The 25785-nt window shown below is 47.9% G+C and overlaps 1 protein-coding gene across 1 annotated transcript in view; it reads right to left on the minus strand.

Moving 5' to 3' along the window:
• grid2ipb (glutamate receptor, ionotropic, delta 2 (Grid2) interacting protein, b) overlaps window positions 1–25785 on the minus strand; it is a 69381-nt gene that overhangs the window by 16887 nt on the left and 26709 nt on the right. The window contains 3 exon segments of the mRNA XM_046354569.1: window positions 8552–8875; window positions 14798–14867; window positions 17405–17508. Of these exon segments, the coding sequence (XP_046210525.1) occupies window positions 8552–8875; window positions 14798–14867; window positions 17405–17508 (498 nt within the window).

Below are 25785 nucleotides of genomic sequence, written 5' to 3' on the forward strand. Positions count from 1 at the left end.
CCTTACGATAAGGACGAAGAGGTGAGGGCTTTTCTGGGGAGATACATGGATAACTTCTCCTTAGCAAGGCACCTTAAAGACTCCCTTGGGTTTTGGAATGGGAGGAGAGGCTTCCAGGCCCTCCTCAGAGAGGACCCAAAGGGACATGGTGGCTACCTCCATCCTCCTGCTATGTTCTCCCTAGGGGCTGACAGGGGGACGTTGTTTTATGCACGTCAGCCCCCATTTTGCAGGCGCTGTATGGCCTACGGTCACATATTCGCCTCGTGCAGTACAAGAAAATGCAGATTTTGTGGATCTGAGGAACACGAGGCGAGGGATTGTGACAAGCCTAAGGCGTGCCACGGGTGTGGCTCGTCAGCACAACTGTGGCGGGGGTGCCCGGCTCGTCAGAGGTCATATGCGTCTGCGGTTGGGGGGGAGCAGGAGCGGGGGATGGGGAAAGAAGAGGAGGGGAAGGAAGCACGCCTCACGACCAGAGTACAGGTCCAGAGGGGAAGGCCGCAAAGGAAGGAGGAGGAGCAAGAAGCGGCGGATGGGATAAGAGGTGGGGTTTCCGGAGACACCTGAAACCCCACCTCTTTAAGGAATACCTAGGATAGGATAAGTAATCCCTCTCACCCCCCCCCCTAAGTTTTAGATGCACTATTGTTAAGTGACTGTCCCACTGGATGTCATAAGGTGAATGCACCAATTTGTAAGTCGCTCTGGATAAGAGCGTCTGCTAAATGACTTAAATGTAATGTAAATGAGAAGGAAACGGAAGGCACGGGAGTAGGAGAAACAGGAAAAGTGGCAGAAGAAGGCAACCGAGTAGAGGAGCATGAGAGAGAAGAAAGCGAGGGAGGAGTGTTGGAGAAGTAGATGGTGGAAGAGCAAGTGGACTGGGGGGAAAGTGCCCTGGTGGAAGAGATGAGGGGTATGGTAGAGGAGATGGCGGGGGGGGGGGGGTGGTATCTCTCCACTGCCGCTATCACCAAAGAAGAGAATGAAGAGGAGGGTGCGATTGGCAGACAGTGAGAGGGAGGGAATGGCCAAGAGAGTGATGGGGGTGGGAGAAACCTCTGGGTTGCTGCTGGTTTCCCCAGGCCCTCAACTTCTGTTGGGTGGGGACACACCTAACAAGACTCAGGACTGGGTACAGGAGGAGGTGGGGAGTTTTCTGTTTGGGGACTCAGCCTCCCCGATTCTTTTCCAATCCAGCTGCAGCACTGGGGAGGGGGAGGATTGTGGGGGTAGACCCAGGGTGCAGGGCACCCCGGAGCCAAACACTATTCCTGCATCCTGGGTTGGTGAGATGGAGGAAGAGGTGGGGATGTCGGGAGTACGGATGGTGTTCTCACCGTTAGATATGGAGCAGGGGAGCATCAGGTGAGTCTCCTGTTTTTTATTTCTGTCTGGGTTTAGAATTTGAGTGTATTACATGTTTTTATTTTATTCTTTCATGGGGTCTAATTTTACTTTTGTTAGTTTAAATGTAAGGGGTTTAAGGGATTTTGTTAAGAGGAGGGTGGTTTTTAGTTATTTGGAGGGTGTGGGGTTTGATTTTTGTTTTTTACAGGAGGTTCACCTGAGGGATGGAGGGGATGTTAGTAGGTTTAAGAGGGAGTGGGACAAGGGGGAGTCGGTTTGGGGTATTGGGGGGGTGCACTCATCGGGGTAGGGATTTTGTGTGGGCACAGGGAGGTAAAAGTGGAGGATTCTTTTGTGGTAATGCAGGGGAGGGTTATAGGGGTGGATGTCACAATAAGGGATTGTAAATTTAGATTAGTGGTGTTGTATGGGCCACAGGTGGTGGCAGACAGGAGGGAGATGGTGGACTGTCTGACGCCCCTGTGTGTCACAAATAGGAAATTAGTGATAGGGGGGGATTTTAATACAGATTTAGGAATAGGGGGATAGCAGTGCAGGCGCCATTGCTGGGCTAATGGCTTGCCATGGTCTGCACACTACTCCGAAAATGGCCGGTCCTACATGGCGCAACTCCAAGGGGGTTGAGCGGAGGCTCGACTATATTTTAGTACCCAGGTCTTTGGGTAAGTTGTCTGGGCGGCTGTTGCCTGTTTACATTTCGGATCACGAAGGGGTGCTCCTGCAGGTGGGGTCGCCAGTCTGCCTCTTTGGTAGGGGGTACTGGAAGTTAGATCGGGATGTGCTGGAGGAGCAGGCTTTTTTTGACGGGTTTTATGGTTTCTTTTGGAGGCTTGAAGGCCTCCGGTCCATGTGCGAGGGTGTGTTAGAGTGGTGGGAATTAGTTAAGGTGAGGATTAGGGCTTTTATAATAGGGTATTGCAAGAGGAAAAAAAGGAAGGAGAGGAGGGAGGTGGATTGTATCCAAAGGTTAATTGAACTCGAATACGAGGCAAGCAACCTCGGCGGGTCGTTTGACTGGGAGAGATCCGCAACCCTAAAGGCGCAGCTCAGGTAGTTGCAGGAGCGGAAGGCTCGAGCTTTCCTGAAGCGTGCGCATAGTGGCTTTCTAGAACATAATGAGACTTGTTCTGCTATGTTCTTTAAGTCGGTTAGGGCCAGACAGAGTAGTGTGACGACCCTCCCACTCTGTCTGCCGTATTCTCTCTGTTATTTCCTTATTAGGATGCTGGTGGGCGGAGTTGGGAGGGTCGTCAGCTACATGGGAAACACCTGGGCCCGGTGTCTCCCAGGATAAATACACCACTTCCCCATTCATGGAGGAGACTCTCTCCATGCAGACACCTTTATAGATTTAGTTGTTTTTCTTGGTGGTTTTTTGGTTGTTTGCTTTGGAACCTTTCAACACCCTGCATTATCACATTCATGCAAAACACTCACTTACACTACTGACTACTGATTACAGACACCATTGTATATTATACTTAGTTACTCATTTAATAAATAAATATTTTATTACTCCTTATCTCCACGTTGTCTCCCTTTTGTTACGGGCTTTGAGCCGGTTCGTGACAGTAGGAAGGTAATGCATGGCGAAGAAAATGGTAGTATAGTTAGAGAACCAGAGGATATGGTCAGGGTGACAACTGATCATTTCCAAGGTTTATTTAAGGAAAGGGAAATAGATGTAGAGCAGGGAAATGTGTTTTTAGAACACTTGTCCAGGCGGTTGCCGGAGGACATTAGAGAAGTGATGGAGGTCCAGATCTCACTAGAAGAGGTTGAGAGCACTCTTAGGGGGATGGGAAAAGGGAAGGTCCCTGGGATGGATGGGCTGCCGGCTGAGTTGTATCTCAAGTTTTGGGGTTTACTTGGACCAGTGGTCCTCGAAGTCTTGAAGGCCATCCTTGAGACGGGGGTCCCGGGGGGATCAATGGCTGTTGGTGTGCTGTCACTTTATATAAGAAGGGGGAAGTAACAGACCTTGGCAACTGGCGGCCGTTGACCATGCTGTGTGTAGATTACAAGCTACTTGCAAAGGTTTTAGCAGACCGGTTGCGCACAGCCCTTCCCTACGTCGTCCATGAGGATCAGACGTGCGGGGTAGAGGGCCGCTCTATTAGATGAAACCTACAGTTAATCAGGGACTCCATCGCTTGGGTTGAAGATAGAGGACTGCCTTTAATGGTAGCAGCGCTAGATCAGGCGAAAGCCTTTGATCGCGTGAATAGATCCTTTTTATTCAGAGTGTTAGGTCGATTAGGATTTGGGGAGAAGTTCATAGGATGGATTCGTACATTATATGTCGGAGCGGGGTGCCGAGTTAGTGTAAATAGTCACTTGGGTGACGTTTTTGACCTCTCGTCTGGGGTCAGGCAATGGTACCCACTCTCGGCTCTCCTCTTCGATCTCTACATGGAGCCTCTGGGGGCTGCCATTAGGGCAGACACATGGGTGGAAGGCTTGTTGATCCCTGGAAGTGGTGGGCTGCGTGTTAAGATGACGCAGTACGCCGGCGACACTTCCTTGCTGCTGTGCAAGGACTCGTGCCTGACAAGGTCCCTTGCCATCTTTGGGGATTTCATCCGAGCGTCGGGAGCAGTTCTGAACCATGCAAAGTCTTCCGTCAAGTTTTTCGGAAGATGGCGCGGTAGAACGGATGTGCCCTCTCTGTGAGGGGGCCCCGAGGATTCTCAGGGTCCATTTTGAGACCTCCGGCTCAGCGACGCTAAACTGGAACATGCGTATCGCAGTGGTACAGAGGAAGCTAGCAATGTGGAAGGTTAGTTATTTGTCTTTTATGGGCAAAGTCCTGGTCCTAAAGGTGGAAGTGTTGCCGCCTATTTTGTATTTGGCGTAAATCTACCCATTGCCGGCTTGTCTGAGGAGGCCTCTAGTGAGGCTTGTGTTTCAGTTCATGTGGAGTGGCAGGTGCGAGTGGGTCGCCAGGGCACGCATGATCTGTCCCATTGGGGAGGGAGGTAGGGGGGTACCACATTTCCCCCTCAAGCTGGACACAATTTTTGTTTCTTTCTTGTTAACGGAGCTTGCTCATCCAGTGATACACCCATCCGGTTACCTCCTGCGGGTGTTCTTCTCGTATCAGGCGAGAAGCGTAATGGTGTGGTCTAACACGGGTCCTCGGTCGGAACAGCTGCCGTGGCACTTTGGTCATGCGGCCAAGTGGCTGCGTGCGCACCCTGAGTTTGAAGTTGCCCGAGTAGGTTTAGATCACAGGCACCTGTACGAGGAGGTCAGAAAGGCAGGGAGTCCGGCGCCTGTAGTGGGCATCTCGGAAGTGGTCTGGGAGGGAGTGCAGGCGCGGGGTCTGGACAACAGGCTCAAGGACCTGAATTGGTTGAGCCTCCATAAGTGCTTGCCGGTACGTTCCATCATGTACCAGTATAGTTTGGTGCAATCCCCCACCTGTCCAAGATCCTCTTGTGGCAGGGAGGAGACTGTGCACCATGTCTTTGGGGACTGTGCCTTTGCCGGAGTAGTATGGGCTAGGGCACGGGTGTTGTTAGGTTTGGTAAGGGGGGATTTTGTATTGACGTGGGCCAGGTTAGAGAGAGGTGTAGGGAGAGCGAGAGGGACGGATAGGGACAGGTTTCTGCTCTGGCTTCTCATGAGTCTCTTTAAATGGGGGCTGTGGGAAGCCAGGCAGAACATGGTGAAGAAAGGGAGAGCTTGGGGGTGGAAGGGATAGTGAGGAGGGTGGAAGGAGATTTGAGGGGGAGGATGAAGAGGGAGAGAGTGCCGGAGCCCGCCTGGGATTCGCTGGAGCAGTGTGAAGCAGGTTATCGGAGAATGGAGTTGGCGAAGCAAGCATGGCGGTGAGGACGCCATGCTCAGGGAGAGTGTGGCAGAGTCAGGGTTCAAACCTGAGCCAACTCCCCCTGTTTATCGTGAGGAGCAGCGATCACAGGACTTCTGGACATGGGAGGAGATATTGGACGGAAAAGGACCCTGGACACAGCCTGGAGAATATCGCCGCCCCAAAGAAGAACTGGAGGCGACAAAAGCGGAGAGGCGCTGGTATGAAGAGGCAGCACGGCGACGCGGATGGAAGCCCGAGAGTCAGCCCCAAAAATGTATTGGGGGGAGGCTCACAGGGAGTATGGCTACGCCAGGTAGGAGACCTGCGCTAACTTCCTGTGCTTACCGGGGGGCTAAAGAGACTGGGCAGGCACCGTGTTATGCTATGGAACGCACGGTGTCTCCAGTGCGGGTGCATAGCCTGGCGCGGTACATACCAGCTCTTCGTATTGGCCGGGCTAGAGTGGGCATCGAGCCAGTTAAGGTTGGGCAGGCTCGGTGCTCAAGAGCTCCAGTGCGCCTGCACGGTCCGGTCTATCCAGTGCCACCTCCACACACCAGTTCTCCGGTGGCAGCTCCCCGCACCAGGCTTCCTGTGTGTGTCCTCGGTCCAGTACCACCAGTGCCAGCACCACGCACCAGGCCTTCAGTGCGCCTCGCCTGTCTAGCGCTATCAGAGCCTTCCTCCTCTCCAGCGCTGCCGGAGTCTCCCGCCTGTTCAGCGCAGCCAGAGCCTTCCTCCTCTACAGCGCTGCTGGAGTCTCCCACCTGTTTAGCGCAGCCAGAGCCTTCCTCCTCTACAGCGCTGCCGGAGCCTCCCGCCTGTCCAGCGCTGTCAGAGCCTTCCTCCTCTCCTGCGCTGCCGGAGTCTCCCGCCTGTCTAGCGCTATCAGAGCCTTCCTCCTCTCCAGCGCTGCCGGGGTCTCCCGCTTGTTTAGAGCTGCCAGAGCCTTCCTTCTCTCCAGCGCTGCCGGAGTCTCCTGCCTGTTCAGCGCAGCCAGAGCTGCTAATCTGCATGGAGAAGCCAGAGCTGCCAGTCTGCATGGAGCTGCCAGAGCTGTCAGTCTGCATGGAGCAGCCAGAGCTGCCAGTCTGCATGGAGCAGCCAGAGCTGCCAGTCTGCATGGAGCAGCCAGAGCTGCCAGTCTGCATGGAGCAGCCAGAGCTGCCAGTCTGCATGGAGCAGCCAGATCTGCCAGTCTGCATGGAGCTGCCAGAGCTGTCAGTCTGCATGGAGCTGCCAGAGCTGTCAGTCTGCATGGAGCAGCCAGAGCTGTCAGTCTGCATGGAGCAGCCAGAGCTGCCAGTCTGCATGGATCAGCCAGTGCTGTCAGTCTGCATGGAGCAGCCAGAGCAGCTAGAGCCGCCAGTCAGCCAGGATCCACCAGTCGGCCAGGATCCACCAGTCAGCCATGATCTTCCAGATCCGCCAGTCAGCCAGGATCCGCCAGTCAGCCAGGATCCGCCAGTCAGCCAGGATCTGCCAGAACCACCAGCTAGCCAGGATCTGCCAGAGCCAACTACCTGCCTGAGCTTCCTCTCAGTACTGGGCTTCCTCTCAGTGCTGGGCTTCCTCTCAGGGCTGAGCTTCCCCTCAGGGCTGAGCTTCCCCTCAGTTCCAAGCTTCCCCTCAGTCCCGAGCTTCCCCTCAGTCCCGAGCTTCCCCTCAGTCCCGAGATTCTACCTCGGTCCTGAGCTGCCCCTCAGTCCAGTGGGGTCCTTGGTGAGGGTTATTAGGCCAAGGTCGGCGGCGAGGGTCGCCAATCATAGGACGCATTACAGGGGGACTAAGACTTGGTTGGAGTGGGGTCCACGTCCCGAGCAGGAGCCGCCACCGTGGACAGACGCCCACCCGGACCCTCCCCTATGGGTTTAGGTGTGCGGCCGGGAGTCCGCACCTTGGGGGAGGGTTCTGTCACGCCTTGGTCTTAGTTTTTTGTGTTTTCTTTCTTTATTTGGTCAGGCCAGGGTGTGACATGGGTTTATTTTGTGGTGTGTTTTTGTATTGGGGTTTTAGTAGGTATTGGGATTTTGGCTGAGTAGGGTTGTCTAGAAAAGTCTATGGTTGCCTGAGGCGGTTCTTAATCAGAGGCAGGTCTCTGATTAGGAACCATATTTAGGCTGCCATATTCTTTGAGTGTTTTGTGGGTGATTGTTCCTGTCTCTGTGTTAGTTGTCACCAGATAGGCTGTATAGGTTTTCACGTTCCGTTTGTTGTTTTGTATTGTTCGTGTTTTTTTCTTCATTAAAGATATATCGAACTAACCACGCTGCATTTTGGTCCGACTCTCCTTCAATGGAAGAAAACCGTAACAGCTACCTAAGTATGATTCTCAATCAGAGACAACTAATGACACCTGCCTCTGATTGAGTACCATACTAGGCCGAAACATAGAAATCCCAAAATCATAGAAAAACAAACATAGACTGCCCACCCCAACTCACGCCCTGACCATACTAAATAACGACAAAACAAAGGAAATAAAGGTCAGAACGTGACAGTACCACCCCCCAAAGGTGCGGACTCCGGCCGCAAAACCTGAACCTATAGGGGAGGGTCTGGGTGGGCGTCTGTCCGCGGTGGCGGCTCTGGCGCAGGACGTGGACCCCACTTTAACACAGTCTTTCTCCGCCTCATTGTCCTGCTTCGGCCTAGTATGGTTCTCAATCAGAGGCAGGTGTCATTAGTTGTCTCTGATTGAGAATCATACTTAGGTAGCCTGGGTTTCACTGTTTGTTTGTTGGGTGATTGTCTATGTTAGTTTGTATTCAGTGTTCAGTGCTTTCTTTATTTAAAAAATCATCATGAACACATACCACGCTGCATTTTGGTCCGCTCCTTACGACGATCATGACAAGCACGTTCAGGTGTGCGAGTTGACTTTCTCAAACATGCTAAAATAAAAGTATCAAAAGAAAATCATACTTTCGAAAAGGTTTATTGCTATTCAGTAATGTTGATAGGGAATTTGTCTTGGTGACTCTGATTCTGTTCTCTGTAAAATAACATGTATTGCTTTAGATTAGACAAGTTTACCATTATATAATGTGTATAATTATATCATTTACATGTAGTGTAATGAACCATATTAGGATGAAAGCATATTATTGAAGGGTAGGTGTGTTATTTGTTAGGGACATGTCAGATCATGTAAAGACGTTTCTGTAAATCCCCTCTCGGGTAGGTAAACATCAAAACAATGTCATATTTACCCTTGATGTTTGACGCATTTCAAACAAATATATCATCCTTCCTGTCATTTGGAGAGATAAAAGGCCTCTATCGCTCTCTCCCTCTCTCTCCCTCTTTCTCTCTCTTACTCCTTTTCCATCCTCCAAAACACCCCCCCCCCCCACACACCTCTGTTGGAAGAAGGTCTCCAGGGACTTGCAGATGGTGTATCTCTCCTGCACCGTCAGGAGATGATCCAGCTGCTGGCTAAAGGTGCGACCATGGACCCTGATGCTGGGGGGTAGGATCTCAGCCACCCACTGCAGGGAGCAGAGGGGGACCGGGGAGCGGGAGCGGGACCTGGGGGCCACAGCAGGGGCAAGGCCTGTGGGAGAGTCTTCCTGGTCACTCTGGTCAGAGTGGGAGTAACCAGAGGGTCCATCTTCCACCACCAGGGTGGGCATGGCCCCACTGCCCTGCAGCATGGACACCACCTTCTCATGGGAACAGTTTCTGAAGACACACACAGTCACTTTCACTACTACAATCGGCAATGATGTTGTCATAGGACCAGCTCCTACAGAAAGTATAGAGAGTTACTAACTACAGAATTCAGTAGTGCGCTCTACTACTCACCATGTAAATCCTAGTATTACATGGTTACTAGGGTGGTATAATGAAGTATTTTTTGGGTTGATACTGTGGGTAATATTGTGCTATGGACGATGATTCCACCCAGGCTGTGTTCACTTCATGTTCAGAATAAAATTCAATAATAAGTACATTAAATGGTGTGAAAGGACTACAGTCATTTTCTCAAATTCCATTCTACACACACATCCATGCATATGTGTGAGCACAGACACACACCAGTCCACTTACCATATATCCTGATTCCTAGTCACCTTACATACATACACCATACATATCTACCTCCATCACTGCAGTATCCCTGCACATTGTAAATATGCTACTGGAACTGACCCTGTATATTGTATACTTACTTTATCGTGTTCTTCTTACTTCTTCTTTTTTATATCTTGATTATTTTTGTTCTACTTTGTTATTTTTAGTATTACATTGTTATTGATAACTGCATTGTTGGGGTTAATGCAAGGAAGGCATTTCACTGTACTTGTGCATGTGACATTAAAACCTGAAACTCATCATGTTGACTCACTGTCCTGTGTGCATCTTAAGGTAAAGTTATTGTCACGGTTCATGAATCCACTGCCTCCCTCTCTCTCTTTCTCTCTCTCTCTCTCTCCCGTGTTTGTGTGGGCGTGGTTCCCAATCTCGGCCTGATTGTCTGCGCCAGCTGGAACCACTTATCTTCCCTTTATATGTTCTGTAACCAGTGTTTCTTGTTGTCAGATCGTTGTTACTTCCCTGAGGTTGTGTTGTTACTTCCCTGAGGTTGTGTCGTGTGTCAGTGCTCATCTCTCGCCGCCCTTGTGTGGATTATCTGCTGTGCTCCTTCCTTCCCATCCGGACACACTCCCCTGGATTTCTCAGCACGCTATCACAGGAAGATGCGCTCTAGTCCCTGGGTCGGATTCCGTCTGAGTACAGTCTGTCTGTCCTGTTGCTGCTATAAATTGTATTCATTAAACCACCGTTGCTTGCATCTTGCATCCGCCTCTGTATTGTCACAGAACGATCTGACCAGACCATGGATGCAGCGAGTTCAACGAGTCTGACCGAATTCATTTCCCGCAGTATCACGAGAATGGATCAACAAGAGGAGAACATCTCCAGCACAGGTCGGGCAGTACAAGCCATTGCGACGCAGGTATCCCAGCTGACCCAACAATTACAACATCTGAGGGGTTCCGCTGCACCACCTACATCAGCAGTTCAACCCGCCCCGCCAGAGCCGGATTCCCAGCTAGAGCCACGGCTACCGACACCAGAGGGTTATTCAGGTGATCCTGACTATTGCAGAGCTTTTCTTACGAGATGTTCCATGCATTTCTCGTTGCAGCCACGGACCTTCAACCGTGAACAGTCTAAGGTAGCATTCGTACTCACACTGCTATCAGGCAAAGCGGCTCTTTGGAGAACGGCGGTGTGGGCGAACCAGGACCCATGCTGCACCTCTTTCCAGACACTCTCCGAGGAGATGAGAAGGGTTTTCGATCGGGCCGTGGCGGGTAGAGAGGCGGCCAGACTACTCGCTGACCTTCGCCAAGGAGACCGTTCCGTATGGGAATACTCCATCCAATTCCGCACTCTGGCCGCAGAGTGTCAGTGGAACGAGGAGGCGCAGTGGGACATGTTCCTGCATGGGCTGGAGGACCGGATCCAGAAGGAGATTTATGTTCTGGACCTTCCCAGGAGTTTAAATGGACTAGTGGAACTAGCCTTGAGGGTCGACGCTCGTCTGAGTCGTTTGGCCGCCGAGCATGCCCTAACAGACCGTATAACGACACGGAGGGCTGGCATGCCAGCGGCGGGAACACGGCCAGTTCAGCCTCCGCTCACGAACCCATGCAGCTGGGGAGAGCTCGCCTCTCTCGGGAAGAGAGGGAGAGGCGGAGATCCCAAGGACTCTGTCTCTACTGTGGTAGAGCGGGCCATTTTATCCACTCCTGCCCGGTAAAAGATCAGGCCCGGTAGTAAGCATGAGGCTACTATCGGGTGGTGTCACCACAGAGAAGACCTCATCATCTACTCTCCTCCCGGTAAGACTAAGATGGGCCACCCACACGCACGACACCTAAGCCTTACTGGACTCAGGAGCAGAGGGTAATTTCATGGACACCAAGCTCGCTCACAAACTCCAGATTCCTATCAACTCACTCACGCACAAGATATCCGTCAACGCTCTCAATGGTCAAGAACTCCCCAACATTTCTCACACCACTGAACCTATCACACTCATCACTTCTGGCAATCACACTGAGACACTATCATTTCTACTCATGGACTCACCCCTTGCACCATTAGTTCTCGGCCACCCTTGGCTCACCCAACACAACCCCAGAGTTGACTGGGTTCATAAATCTATATCCATGTGGAGTAACAAGTGTCTTGAGTCCTGTTTAGTGTCTGCTTGTTCGTCTGTGTCTGGTTCTGTGTTTCTAGAGGAGGCGGTGGATTTATCTAACGTGCCCGTTGAATACCTTGACCTGAAGGAGGTGTTCAGTAAGTCCCGTGCTGCTTCTCTTCCTCCGCATCGTCCCTATGACTGTGCAATAGACTTATTGCCAGGTGAGTCTCCGCCTAAAGGCAAGTTATATTCACTCTCTGTTCCGGAGAGGGAGGCTATGGAGAGATACATCTCTGATTCCCTGGCATCTGGATCCATTCGTCCTTCCTCTTCTCCAGCGGGGGCGGGGTTCTTCTTTGTGGGGAAGAAGGACGGATCTCTGCGTCCTTGCGTTGATTACCGTGGGTTGAATAACATCACAGTGAAGAATACCTATCCCTTACCATTGATGTCCTCAGCCTTTGAAAGGTTACAGGGAGCATCCGTGTTCACTAAGTTGGATTTACGTAATGCATATCATTTGGTTCGCATAAGGGGGGGGGGCGAATGGAAGACCGCGTTTAACACCCCCAGAGGGCACTTCGAATATTTGGTCATGCCTTTTGGGCTATCCAACTCCCCAGCGGTTTTCCAGGCACTCGTCAATGACGTGCTGAGAGATATGATTGATCAGTTCATATATGTTTACCTGGATGACATACTGATTTTTTCTTCTTCTCTCCAGGAACACGTTCAGCACGTCAGACGAGTGCTTCAGAGGTTGTTGGAGAATGGACTTTTTGTCAAGGCGGAGAAATGCATTTTTCATGCACAATCCGTTCCATTCCTAGGTTACATCGTCTCGACTGAAGGTATTCGCATGGATCCTGACAAGGTTAAGGCTGTGGTGGATTGGCCTAGCCCAGATTCCCGTAAAGCCCTACAGAGGTTTCTGGGATTCGCCAATTTCTACCGCCGTTTCGTTCGCAACTTTAGTCAGATAGTCGCTCCTCTTACCGCCTTAACCTCCCCCAGAGTGACGTTCAGCTGGTCCGATACAGCCGAGGCTGCATTCGCCAAACTCAAGAGCCGCTTTGTTTCGGCTCCCATCCTCATAGCTCCCGATCCCTCGCGTCATTTCGTGGTGGAGGTGGACGCTTCAGAGGTGGGGGTAGGTGCGGTACTTTCCCAACGTTCCTCTTCTGACGACAAGATGCACCCTTGCGCGTTCCTTTCCCATCGGTTATCACCTGCGGAACGCAACTACGACATTGGCAACAGAGAGTTGTTGGCAGTGAAGTTAGCACTGGAGGAGTGGCGCCATTGGTTAGAGGGGTCGGGGGTACCTTTTATAGTTTGGACCGATCACAAGAATTTGGAATATATCAGAACCGCCAAGCGACTCAACTCCAGGCAGGCGCGGTGGTCACTCTTTTTCGGACGTTTTGACTTCTCTCTCTCGTATCGCCCGGGTTCCAAGAATGTCAAACCCGATTCCCTTTCTCGCATTTTTGACCATTCCGAACGCCCATCCACTCCCGAGTGCATCCTACCCGGGACCCTAGTGGTCTCCACACTCACATGGGAGGTTGAATCGAGGGTCAAAACGGCCTTAGAAGGGGTAACGCCTCCGCCCGGTTGCCCGCCTAATCGGTTGTTTGTGCCGGAGGGGTGTCGGTCCGATGTTATTCAGTGGGGGCATTGCTCCAACGTAGCGTGTCATCCAGGAGTCAGCCGCACTAGCTATTTGGTTAAGCAACGCTTTTGGTGGCCACTGATGGCTCGTGACATTCACAGTTTCGTCTTGGCTTGCTCGGTTTGTGCCACTGGGAAGACTTCTAATCGACCCCCAGATGGGTTACTCCAACCGCTGTCGGTCCCTTCGAGACCCTGGTCCCACATCGCGCTAGATTTTGTTACTGGCCTTCCACCCTCCCAGGGCAAGATGGTTGTTTTGACCGTGGTGGACCGGTCCTCGAAGGTGGCTCATTTTATTCCCTTGCCTAAATTACCATCTGCCAAGGAAACAGCGGTAACTGTCGTGGGTCACGTCTTTCGCTTACATGGCCTGCCGATGGACGTAGTTTCTGACAGGGGGCCCCAATTTGTGTCCAAGTTTTGGCAAGAGTTTTGTAGGTTACTGGGAGCGAGTGTCAGCCTGTCTTCAGGGTTTCATCCCCAGAGCAACGGTCAAACGGAGAGGGCCAACCAAGATTTGGAGAGAGTGTTGCGATGTTTGGTTTCTAAGAATCCCTCTTCCTGGAGTCAACAACTCTCTATGGTTGAGTACGCTCACAATTCGTTGCCAGTGGCAGCCACGGGTCTCTCTCCGTTTGAGTGTAGTTTAGGTTACCAGCCACCTATCTTTCCCAGTACGGAGTCCGAGGTCACTGTTCCCTCCGCTCACGCTTTCATCCAGAGGTGCCGTCACGCATAGAGCAGAGCCCGTGAGACTCTTCTCCAGGTGGGGGCGCGCACCAAGGCTAAGGCCGATCGCCACCGGTCGAAGCCTCCGGTATACGTCGTTGGCCAAAGAGTGTGGCTTTCTACTAAGAACATTCCACTCCGATCCGTTTCGAACAAGCTTGCCCCCAAATTTATTGGCCCGTTCAGAGTCACCAGGATCATTAGTCCGGTGGCGGTCCGGCTCAAGCTTCCTCCGGCATATAGGAGAATTCATCCTACCTTTCATGTGTCTAAAATAAAACCTGTGTTTCAGGCACGCATTAACCCACCGGTCCCGGTTCCCCCGCCGCCACGACTTGTTGATGGGGAACCCAATCGTATTTTGGACTCTAGAAGGAGGGGACGCGGATTCCAGTACCTGGTGGACTGGGAGGGTTACGGCCCGGAGGAGAGAAGTTGGGTACCTGCTAGGGACATTCTGGATCACTCCCTTATCGATGATTTCAATCGACAGGTAAATTCGCCTTGGAACGCCAAGAGGCGTTCCTAGGGGGGGGGGTATTGTCACGGTTCATGAATCCACTGCCTCCCTCTCTCTCTTTCTCTCTCTCTCTCTCTCTCTCTCTCTCTCTCTCTCTCTCTCTCTCTCTCCCGTGTTTGTGTGGGCGTGGTTCCCAATCTCGGCCTGATTGTCTGCGCCAGCTGGAACCACTTATCTTCCCTTTATATGTTCTGTAACCAGTGTTTCTTGTTGTCAGATCGTTGTTACTTCCCTGAGGTTGTGTTGTTACTTCCCTGAGGTTGTGTCGTGTGTCAGTGCTTATCTCTCGCCGCCCTTGTGTGGATTATCTGCTGTGCTCCTTCCTTCCCATCCGGACACACTCCCCTGGATTTCTCAGCACGCTATCACCGGAAGATGCGCTCTAGTCCCTGGGTCAGATTCCGTCTGAGTACAGTCTGTCTGTCCTGTTGCTGCTATAAATTGTATTCATTAAACCACCGTTGCTTGCATCTTGCATCCGCCTCTGTATTGTCACAGTTATAACAGGTTTATGTACCTCATGTCCAGCCCATTGAGGAAAAGGATGCGGTCGCCCGGTTTGAGACCACAGTCTTCAGCGGGGCTGTCTGAAGAGACAGAGGATGAGAGTCAGAGACAGGGGGATGAGAGTCAGAGAGACGGGGGAATGAGAGTCAGAGAGACAGGGGAATGAGAGTCAGAGAGACAGGGGAATGAGAGTCAGAGAGACAGGGGAATGAGAGTCAGAGAGACAGGGGAATGAGAGTCAGAGACAGGGGGATGAGAGTCAGAGAGACAGGGGAATGAGAGTCAGAGAGACAGGGGAATGAGAGTCAGAGAGACAGGGGAATGAGAGTCAGAGAGACAGGGGAATGAGAGTCAGAGAGACAGGGGAATGAGAGTCAGAGAGACAGGGGAATGAGAGCCAGAGAGACAGGGGGATGAGAGTCAGAGAGACAGGGGTATGAGAGTCAGAGAGACAGGGGAATGATAGTCAGAGAGACAGGGGAATGAGAGTCAGAGAGACAGGGGAATGAGAGTCAGAGAGAGGGGGATGAGAGCCAGAGAGATAGGGGGATGAGAGTCAGAGAGACAGGGGGATGAGAGCCAGAGAGACAGGGGGATGAGAGTCAGAGAGACAGGGGGATGAGAGTCAGAGAGACAGGGGAATGAGAGTCAGAGAGACAGGGGGATGAGAGTCACAGAGACAGGGGGATGAGAGTCAGAGAGACAGGGGAATGAGAGTCAGAGAGACAGGGGAATGAGAGCCAGAGAGACAGGGGGATGAGAGTCAGAGAGACAGGGGAATGAGAGTCAGAGAGACAGGGGAATGAGAGTCAGAGAGACAGGGGAATGAGAGTCAGAGAGACAGGGGAATGAGAGTCAGAGATACAGGGGGATGAGAGTCAGAGAGACAGGGGGATGAGAGTCAGAGTGACAGGGGAATGAGAGTCAGAGAGACAGGGGGATGAGAGTCAGAGAGACAGGGGATGAGAGTCAGAGAGACAGGGTCGATGAGAGTCAGAGAGACAGGGGGATGAGAGTCAGAGAGACAGGGGGGTGAGAGTCAGAGAGACAGGGGATGAGAGTCAGAGAGACAGGGGGATGAGAGTCAGAGAGACAGGGGGATGAGAGTCAGAGATACAGAGTAATGAGAGTCAGAGAGACAGGGGAATGGTTGTCAGAGATACAGGGGGATGAGAGTCAGAGAGACACAGGAATGAGAGTCAGAGAGACAGGGGAATGAGAGCCAGAGAGACAGGGGGATGAGAGTCAGAGAGACACAGGAATGAGAGTCAGAGAGACAGGGGAATGAGAGCCAGAGAGACAGGGGGATGAGAGTAAGAGAGACAGGGGGATGAGAATCAGAGAGAAGACACATAACCCATAATGATATGCACAACATAACATTTATATTAGCACCATTAATCAAATCAGTATGTGGTATTTGACTGCTGTTGTTTTCATGTACCATGTTTTGTCTGATGTATTGGGTTATGCTGGTAGCCCTTTGGGAACCAATGAAGCATAATATTATCCGTGTTTGGTAGGTGTACTGTACCACAGGGCCACGTAGGCTCTCTGACATGAGACAGTGGGTTCTTATGGATGCCTGTGTGGACGCCTGCCTGTACATCCCGATCTCATCTCATCCACCCACAGCAGCAGTCCTCATAAGGCCTAGCCCACTGAGTCAGTGAGTAACTTACTTCTGGCCTCTGCTCAGATCTTGAGTGGTGAACGGCGTCACCCCCCCCCCCCCCCCCACACACACCCCACACACACACACTCCTCCCCCTCTCCAGCTCTGACAAAGAGGAGCATCCGGTAAACCCCCTATTATAACACTCTGGTGCAACCTGACCTCTGCATGTAAAATTACAACAGAACATCTCTCCATCACAGCAACATCCACATCAATCCATGTATTCATCCTAATCTCAATCTCTTTCAGAATTCCTGAAACTCCCCTTATCGACCTCAGACGGCCCCTTAAACAAAAACAAAAAAATCACAAAAGACTAATCTAGCATAGCAGGCTTAAAATAAATGCCTTAAACTAGATCCCCCTACATACTGGTCTGAACCTAGATCCCCTACATTCTGGTCTGAAAATAGATTCCCTACATGCTGGTCTGAAACTAGATCCCCTACATACTGGTCTGAAACTAGATCCCCTACATACTGGTCTGAAACTAGATCACCTACATACTGGTCTGAAACTAGATTCCATACATACTGGTCTGAAACTAGATTCCCTACATACTGGTCTGAAACTAGATCCCCTACATACTGGTCTGAAACTAGATCCCCTACATACTGGTCTGAAATTAGATTCCCTACATACTGGTCTGAAACTAGATTCCCTACATACTGGTCTGAAACTAGATTCCCTACATACTGGTCTGAAACTAGATTCCCTACATACTGGTCTTGACAAGAAGAAAAAAAGTGTTGAGAGGGTCTCTTCTGCACTGTTCAACCAGACCAGTAAATGTGGAGGAGGAGTTAAGATGGAGTGTCACCTTGTTAACGTCCAAAAGAAGAAGTCGCATCACAGGCTCTCTTCCCATTTCCTCCAGGGCAATACAGTGCTATACAACACAGTACGTAGAGAAGTGTAACGCAATGCGTCATCACTTACCTGGGATGACAGAGTCAATGCAGACAGGGGCATGGCCTCTCAGGGTGAACCCAAAACTCTTCTTCCCTCTGCAAACCCTCACTGTCCTGGGGGGAGCACGGAGGCTGAGGAAACATTACAAAGTCTTTATTTGTTTCTGACAGATATTTGTATAAATTGTTGTAGTAGTAGAAGATATGGTTGTAACAATGTAGTTGTAATATTCAGGAACTACATTACTACCACTGTTGTGTAATGATGTTTAATGTTTAACCAATGGGCTGTCAACAGATTTCAGCTGTATTTATGAAGTACCACTGGACATTTTGAATAGCGTTCTCAACAGTAACTCACAATCAATTCATATTATTATGCCCACATCATCTGTGTCTTATGTAACGTGAATGCAACCAAATATAAAACAATAAAAGAAAGAACCATCAACGACTGGGATGGAGATATCACAGTTGCCATGGAAACTACTCAAGGCAACATGGTAAGATATAAACAGAGGTCCATGAAGCAGAACAAGAAGCAGAGAGGAGACTGGTAAAATCCATTATTTGATCATCTTTATGCTTGTTATGTGATATGGGGACAGATAAGAACAATTCTAATGGGGTTTTAGAGTAATAATAATAATAATAATAATGGTAATAAGAGGCACTGCAAAGCACTGGATATAAGAGACTGGAGAGTTAGAAAAGGTGAAGAAAACAGATCTTTAACCTCTCTCCCCATCTAGCATTAGTACTTTCTATACATCAATACCATAACCCAAGAAACAGCACAGAAGAGGAGCTGAATACTGAAAACGTGATGTGGATGATCCAATGAACAATCAATCAAATAACCTATCATCACTTGAGAATTCAATATTGAATATTACTTTTCCATACTGACTTGAAACCTTATACCTCGAAAGGCAGTTTACCATAAACAATAGTGTATCAATTAGTTCCACTTGATAGAGCCTGGCAGCAGGTCAGGGAGAGATCTCGACTGTACAAGCAGGTTCCTGTCTGTCCTACATGTGATGGAGGCTATGCTAATCAGAGGCACAGCTAATCTCCTATCTAATACCATGGGCTGTCTCTTACTGTTACTGTATATGAGCTGTCAAGGTGATTACACAGGACATATCCTAGTGAGCAGCATTTTGGAATAACACTGGCCATGGGCAGCGAGAAGGAGTAGGGAGGGCTGTTGGTAAAACATGGGGTGGAGTCTACCATAAAGTCTATCTGTAAAACTGGCATGGAGTGGTGTGACAACGTTAACCCTACTTCCAACCTGGTATTATTTAAAAAAAAAAAAAAATAAATGTAATCGAACCTTTATTTAACTATGCAAGTCAGTTAAGAACAAATTCTTATTTACAATGACGGCCTAGGAACAGGGGATTAACTGCCTTGTTCAGGGGCAGAAGAACAGATTTTTACCTTGTCATAGCATTTTGTATGATTCTGTATGTAAATCCAAGACACTCAATTTAGTATGATATGTTACGTTTCGTATGGTATGTATTCATTTATCATCCATTTCATTTGACATGCTATGCATTACAATTCATATTATATGTCACAAACTAGCAAAACGTAACAAAACATTAGCTAGCTGGCTAACGTTAGCTAGGCTAGAGGTTAGGGTTAAGGGGTTAGGGTTAAGGTTAGTGTTGAGTTTAGGAGTTAGGTTAGAGGGTTAAAGTTAGGGGAAGGGTTAGCTAAAAGGGTTAAGGTTAGGGTTAGAGTTAGGGGAAGTATTAGCTAAAAGGGTTAGCAATAGGAGAAGGGTTAGCTAACATGCTAAGTAGTTGCAAAGTATCTAAGAAAGTAGTAAGAAGTTGAAAAATTGCTAATTAGATCAAATGCTTAAGTTGTCTGTGATGAGATTTGAACTCGCGCTAGACGTTTGTGTTATACATCAACTCATCCACCCTGACCAACCACCGTACTTTTGTTTTTTGCTTGTCTTATGTAACAATACCAAACGTAACATATCATACTAATTTGAGTGTCAAAGATTTACATTTAATATGTTACGTCTAGTCAATGAGACCAGGCTGCTTCAGCAGATAAACATTTACATTTACATTACATTTAAGTCATTTAGCAGACGCTCTTATCCAGAGCGACTTACAAATTGGTGCGTTCACCTTATGACATCCAGTGGAGCAGCCACTTTACAATAGTGCATCTAAATCTTTTAAGGGGGGGGGGTGAGAAGGATTACTTTATCCTATCCTAGGTATTCCTTAAAGAGGTGGGGTTTCTCTAAGCCATACAGTAAACTGAGCTACTGTATGGCTTAGAGCTGAGCATACTGTATGTACTTGTATTTGTATTTATTATGGATCCCCATTAGCAATTCTTCCTGGGGTCTGGCAAAATTAAGGCAGTTATACAATTTTAAAAACATTACAAGACATGCATAACAGATTTCACAACACAGTAAGTGTGTGCCCTCAGGTCCCTACTCCACTACCACATATCTACAACACAAAATCTATGTGTACGTGTGTGTATAGTGTGTATGTTATCATGTGTGTGTATGCATGTGTCTGTGCCTATGTGTGTGTTGCTTCACAGTCCACGCTGTTCCATAGGGTGTATTTCTATCTGTTTCTTAAATCAAATTTTACTGCTTGCATCACCTGATGTGGAATTGAGTTACATATAGTCATTGCTCTATGTAGTACTGTGAAGAGACCTCTGGTGGCATGTCTTGTGGAGTATGCATGGGTGTCTGAGGTGTGTGCTAGTCGTTTAAACAGACAGCTTGTGCTTTCAACATATAAATACCTCTCACAAATGCAAGTAGTGATGAAGTCAATCCCTCCTCCACTTTGAACCAGGAGAGATTGACATGCATATTATTAATGTTATCGCTCTTTGTACATCCAAGAGTCAGCCGTGGTGCCCTGTTCTGAGCCAATTGAAATTTTCCTACACCCCTCTTTGTGGGACCTGACCACAAAACTGAACAGTAGTCCAGGTGCAACAAAACAAGAGCCTGTAGGACCTGCCTTGTTGATAGTACTGTTAAAAAGGTAGAGTAGTGTTTTATTATGGACAGACTGCTCCCTATCTTAGCTACTGTTGTAGCAATATGTTTTGACTATGACAGTTTACCACCCAGGGTTACTCCAAGCAGTTTAATCACCTCAACTTCCTCAATTTCCACATTATTTATTACAATATTAAGTTGAGGTTTAGGGTTTAGTGAATGATTTGTCCCAAATACAATACTTGTAGTTTTATAAATATTTAGGACTAACTAATACCTTGCCACCCATTCTGAAACGAACTGCAGCTCTTTGTTAAGTGTTTCAGTCATTTCAGTCTGTAGTAGCTGACGTGTATAGTGTTGAGTCATCCACATTCATAGACACACTGGCTTTACTCAAAGAGAACACGTGACAAAAGGACACATTTCCACCGGTTTAATGTCCATTGCTCATTTTTCGTGGCCTAAGAAAGTCTCTTCTTGTTATTGGTGTCCTTTAGTAGTGGTTTCTTTGCAACAATTGGACCATAAAAGCCTGATTCACACAGTCTCCTCTGAACAGTTGATGTTGTGATGTGTCTGTTACTTGAACTCTGTGAAGCATTTATTTGCGCTTACATTTCTGAGGCTGGTGACTACAATGAACTTATCCTCTGCAGCAGAGGTAACTCTGGGTCTCCCTTTCCTGTGGCAGTCCTCATGAGAGCCAGTTTCATCATAGCGCTTGATGGTTTTTGTGACTGCACTTGAGAAACTTTCAAAGTTCTTGAAATGTTCCGTATTGACTGACCTTCATGTCTTAAAGGAATGATGGACTGTCATTTCTCTTTGCTTATTTGAGCTGTTCTTGCCATAATATGGACTTCGTATTTTACCAAATAGGACTATCTTCTGTATACCCCCCTACCTTGTCACAACACAACTGTTTGGCTCAACGCATTAAGAAGGAAAGAAATTCCACAAATTAACTTTTAAGAAAGCACACCGGTTAATTGAAATGCATTTCAGGTGACTACCTCATGAAGCTGGTTGAGAGAATACTAAGAGTATACAAAGCTGTCATCAAGGCAAAGGGTGGCTACTTTGAAGAATCTCAAATATTAAATATATTTTTATTTGTTTAACACTTTTCTGGTTACTACATGATTCCATACGTGTTATTTAATAGTTTTGATGTCTTCACTATTATTCTACAATGTATAAAATAGTAAAAATAAAGAAAAACCCTTGAATGAGTGGGTGTTCTAAAACTTTTGACCTGTAGTGTACGTTTTTCCAGCCGCAGACTATGATCGATAATGTCAAAATCTGCACTGAAGTCTAACAAAACAGCCCCCACTATCTTTTTATTATCAATTTCTCTCAGCCAATAATCAGTCATTTGTGTATGTGCTGTGCTTGTTGAATGTCCTTTCCTATAAGCATGCTTAAAGTTTGTTGTACATTGTGTTACTGTAAAATAGCATTGTATATGGTCAAACACCATGTTTCCAATACCTTACTAGGGGTTGTTAACATGCTGATTGGTTGGCTATTTGAGCCAGTAAAGGGGGCTTTACTATTCTTAGGTAGCGGAATGATTTTTGCCCACCCCCAGGCAAGAGGGCATAGACTTTCTAGTAGGCTTAAATCGAAGATACGGCAAATAGGAGTGGCAATGTCTTCCACTATTATCCTCAGTAATTTTCCATTCAAGTTGTCAGACCCCAGTGGCTTGACATTGTTGACAGACAACAACAATTCTTTCACCTCTTCCACACTCACTTTACAGAACTCTGAATTACAATGCTTGTCTTTCATAATTTGGTCAGATATACTTGGATATAGTGTGTAGTGTCAGCGTTTGTTTCTGGCATGTCATGCCTAAGTTTGCTAATCTTGCCAATGAAAAAATAGTAGTTGGCAATATCAGTGGGTTTTGTGATGAATGAGCCATCTGATTCAATGAATGATTAAGTTGAGTTTGCCTATTTTCCCAAAATGTAATTTAAGGTTAGGCAGATGAACCTGTAGCCATATTACTTCAACAGTATTTAACGTGAGAAGCTTTACAGGAATGTGGTTCTGAATATAGACCGCAACACCGCCCCCATTGAGATTTCTGTCTTTTCGGTAGATGTTATAACCATGTATTGCTATCACTGTATCATCAAAGGTATTATCTAAGTGAGTTTCGGAGATAGTCAGAATATGAATGTCATCTGTTACTAGCAAGTTATTAATGTCATGAACCTTGTTTCTTAAACAACATGTGTTAACGTGGGCTATGTTGAACACTTTTCTGGGATGCTTGCTTGTTTTCATTGCTTTACTGGGAAGCTTAGTCAAAGTAGATATTCTCATGTTATTTATGTTAGTGCAGGGTGAGCTGCACACAGTGGACTTCCTACTAGGGCACACTGCCTCAGGAATAACAGCATGAATCCGGTTCATAGGTACATGATTGCTGCATACAATGGCTGCAGGATCAGCAGAGGCATTCAGGGAAGTTACAGGAACATACATTAGGTCATTACGTTGTGTCTACCAACGCCCCTGGTATAATGTATATTTGCTAAAGCCTTATGACAACTCAGCGACACAATGGTAGGGATTAACTGAGCTGGGCTTGGGTCATTGATAAGTCATTGTCTCCACACAGCCTTAAAATGTTGTGAGAGGATCCAGGAACCCAAATGATTTGGGTGGATCCCATCCTCCTTATAAAATATGTTTTGTTTCCAAAAGTTATCAAAACTGGCAAAAAAAAGTTATACCCATTGAGCTGCAATAATCATGTAGCCAGTTGTGAAGAGAAAGAATAATGCTAAAGTGTTCACTGCCACGATTCAGAGAGGGCACAGGGCCAGATTGGATGTGTCTTTAATTAGTGTCTAGCAAAGAATCAATCAGCTCTTTAAAATCCAGTTTCAACTGTTCAGAGCTGCCCTTCATAATGTTATTAAAAGCCACATGGACTACGATAGAATTGATTTCCATTGTCCTGATATAGCACATTCAAGAGCAGTTTAGTAATGTAATTTACTCAATCTCAGGAATAGGACATTGTTTTTGCACCAGGAACAGTCACATTTCTTACCATGGAGCTGCCTAAAATCACGGCTGTCGAGAAGGACAAGGAAATCCGCCCCCTCCTTCGCTTCACAAGATTCGGGGAACCCTTTAAGGACAGGCGAGAAGCAGGATAACGTCAGCACGTAACTCCCGGCGCCTGGTGCAGGCCTACGACAGATGGAGAATCCCCACTAGATCCAGAGCAGAGATGGAAGGTTGCCGACATCGAATTCAAAATCGTAGGGGAAGGAGTAGGAGTAGGACACAGGAACCCCCAGCGACGAAGGTGCAGGAAGATCAGGCTCTAGGATGGTGAAACTATTCGCTGTTTTTATCCGCACCGGGCCTCTCGTTGGGAGTGTAGACTGCTTTGTGGGAGGCCGCTGCCTTTAGCTTCCACGGCTCGTGACATGCGACCATCTTTGTTTGCCATACTCCTCTTGCTGTGCTCCTTCAACTCCTCTATCATATGGGGGAGGAGAGGTAGGAGATGGCTCCCCTGGCGAATGAACTCTGTGCAACCCCAGCCAGTCAGATAACAACAAACAACAAGAAGGACATGCATCCAATAAGTGCGAACGCCGTCCAGCCACTGGCGGAGAAAAGGTAAACATTTCACGACTTGCGCGATCAAGGATGCCACCTCAAGCCTATAATCCTTGGCAAGCAAACAATAGCCGTATTGGAACTCTGAGTGATCCAGTTTGCCCTGAAACAAAGCGCAGTAGATATAGCTCCTACAGCGATGGAACCATTAATTTACTTCTCCAGACAAGAGGGCTCCATTGCAAAACTCATCTGGGACTAACTTTGTTAGCTTGATGACTAGCCGCTTAGCTAGGTTAGCAGATCTTTCAAGCAAGAAAGAGCGGTCCTAGCTGTTAAAACTTTGTTGTGGAATTAATGCAAAAACAAGATTGGTATTTATATTTAACAAAAATAACCAACCAAGTGTTTCCAACATGGCTACTGTATGTCTTAGAGCTGACCTACTATATGTCTTAGAGCTGAGCCTACTGTATGTCTTAGAGCTGAGCCTACTGTATGTATTAGAGCTGGGCCTACTATATGTCTTAGAGCTGAGCCTACTGTATGTCTAAGAACTGAGCCTACTGTATGTCTTAGAGCTGAGAATCTGTATGTCTTAGAGCTGAGCCTACTGTATGTCTTAGAGCTGAGCCTACTGTATGTCTTAGAGCTGAGCCCACTGTATGTCTTAGAGCTGAGCCTACTGTATGTCTTGGGCCAATTGACATAATTTGAGTCAATTGGAGGGGTACATGTGGATGTATTTCAAGGCCTACCTTCAAACTCAGTGCCTCTTTGCTTGACATGATGGGAAAATCAAAGGAAATCATCCAAGACTTCAGAAAAATATTGTAGACCTCCACAAGTCTGGTTCATCCTTGGTATCAATTTCCAAACGCCTGAAGGTACCACATTCATCTGTACAAACAATAGTACGCAAGTATAAACACCATGGGACCACGCAGCCATCATACCACTCAGGAAGGATACGCGTTCTGTCTCCTAGAGATTAACGTACTTTGGTGCGAAAAGTGCAAATCAATCCCAGAACAACAGCAAAGGACCTTGTGAAGATGCTGGAGGAAACAGGTACAAAATCGTCTATATCCACAGTAAAACGAGTCCTATATCGACATAACCTGAAAGGCTGCTCAGCAAGGAAGAAGCCACTACTCCAAAACTACTCCGAAGCCACTGCTAAAAAAGCCAGACTACGGTTTGCAACTGCACATGGGGACAGAGATTGTACTTTTTGGGGAAATGTCCTCTTGTCTAATGAAACAAAAATAGAACTGTTTGGCCATAATGACCATCATTATGTTTGGAGGAAAAAGAGGGGAGTTTGCAAGCCGAAGAACACCAGCCCAACCGTGAAGCACAGGGGTGGCAGCATGTTGTGGGGGTGCTTTGCTGCAGGAGGGACTGGTGCACTTCACAAAATAGATGGCATCATGAGGAAAAAACAATTATGCGGATATATTGAAGCAACATCTCAAGACATCAGTCAGGAAGTTAAAGCCTTGTCACAAATGGGCCTTCCAAATGGACAATGACACCATGCATACTTCCACAGTTGTGGCAAAACGGCTTAAGGACAACAAAGTCATGGTATTGGAGTGGCCATCATGAAGCCCTGACCTCAGTCCTATAGAAAATGTGTGGGCAGAACTGGAAAAGCGTGTGCGAGCAAGGAGGCATACAAACCTGAAGGCTTCCCAAAACGTTTGACCCAAGTTAAACAATTTAAAGGCAATGCTACCAAATACTAATATAGTGTATGTTAAATTCTGACCCACTGGGAATTTGATGAAAGA

This window comes from Oncorhynchus gorbuscha, linkage group LG06, assembly GCF_021184085.1.
Source record: "Oncorhynchus gorbuscha isolate QuinsamMale2020 ecotype Even-year linkage group LG06, OgorEven_v1.0, whole genome shotgun sequence".
Classification (NCBI taxonomy): Eukaryota; Metazoa; Chordata; class Actinopteri; order Salmoniformes; family Salmonidae; genus Oncorhynchus; species Oncorhynchus gorbuscha.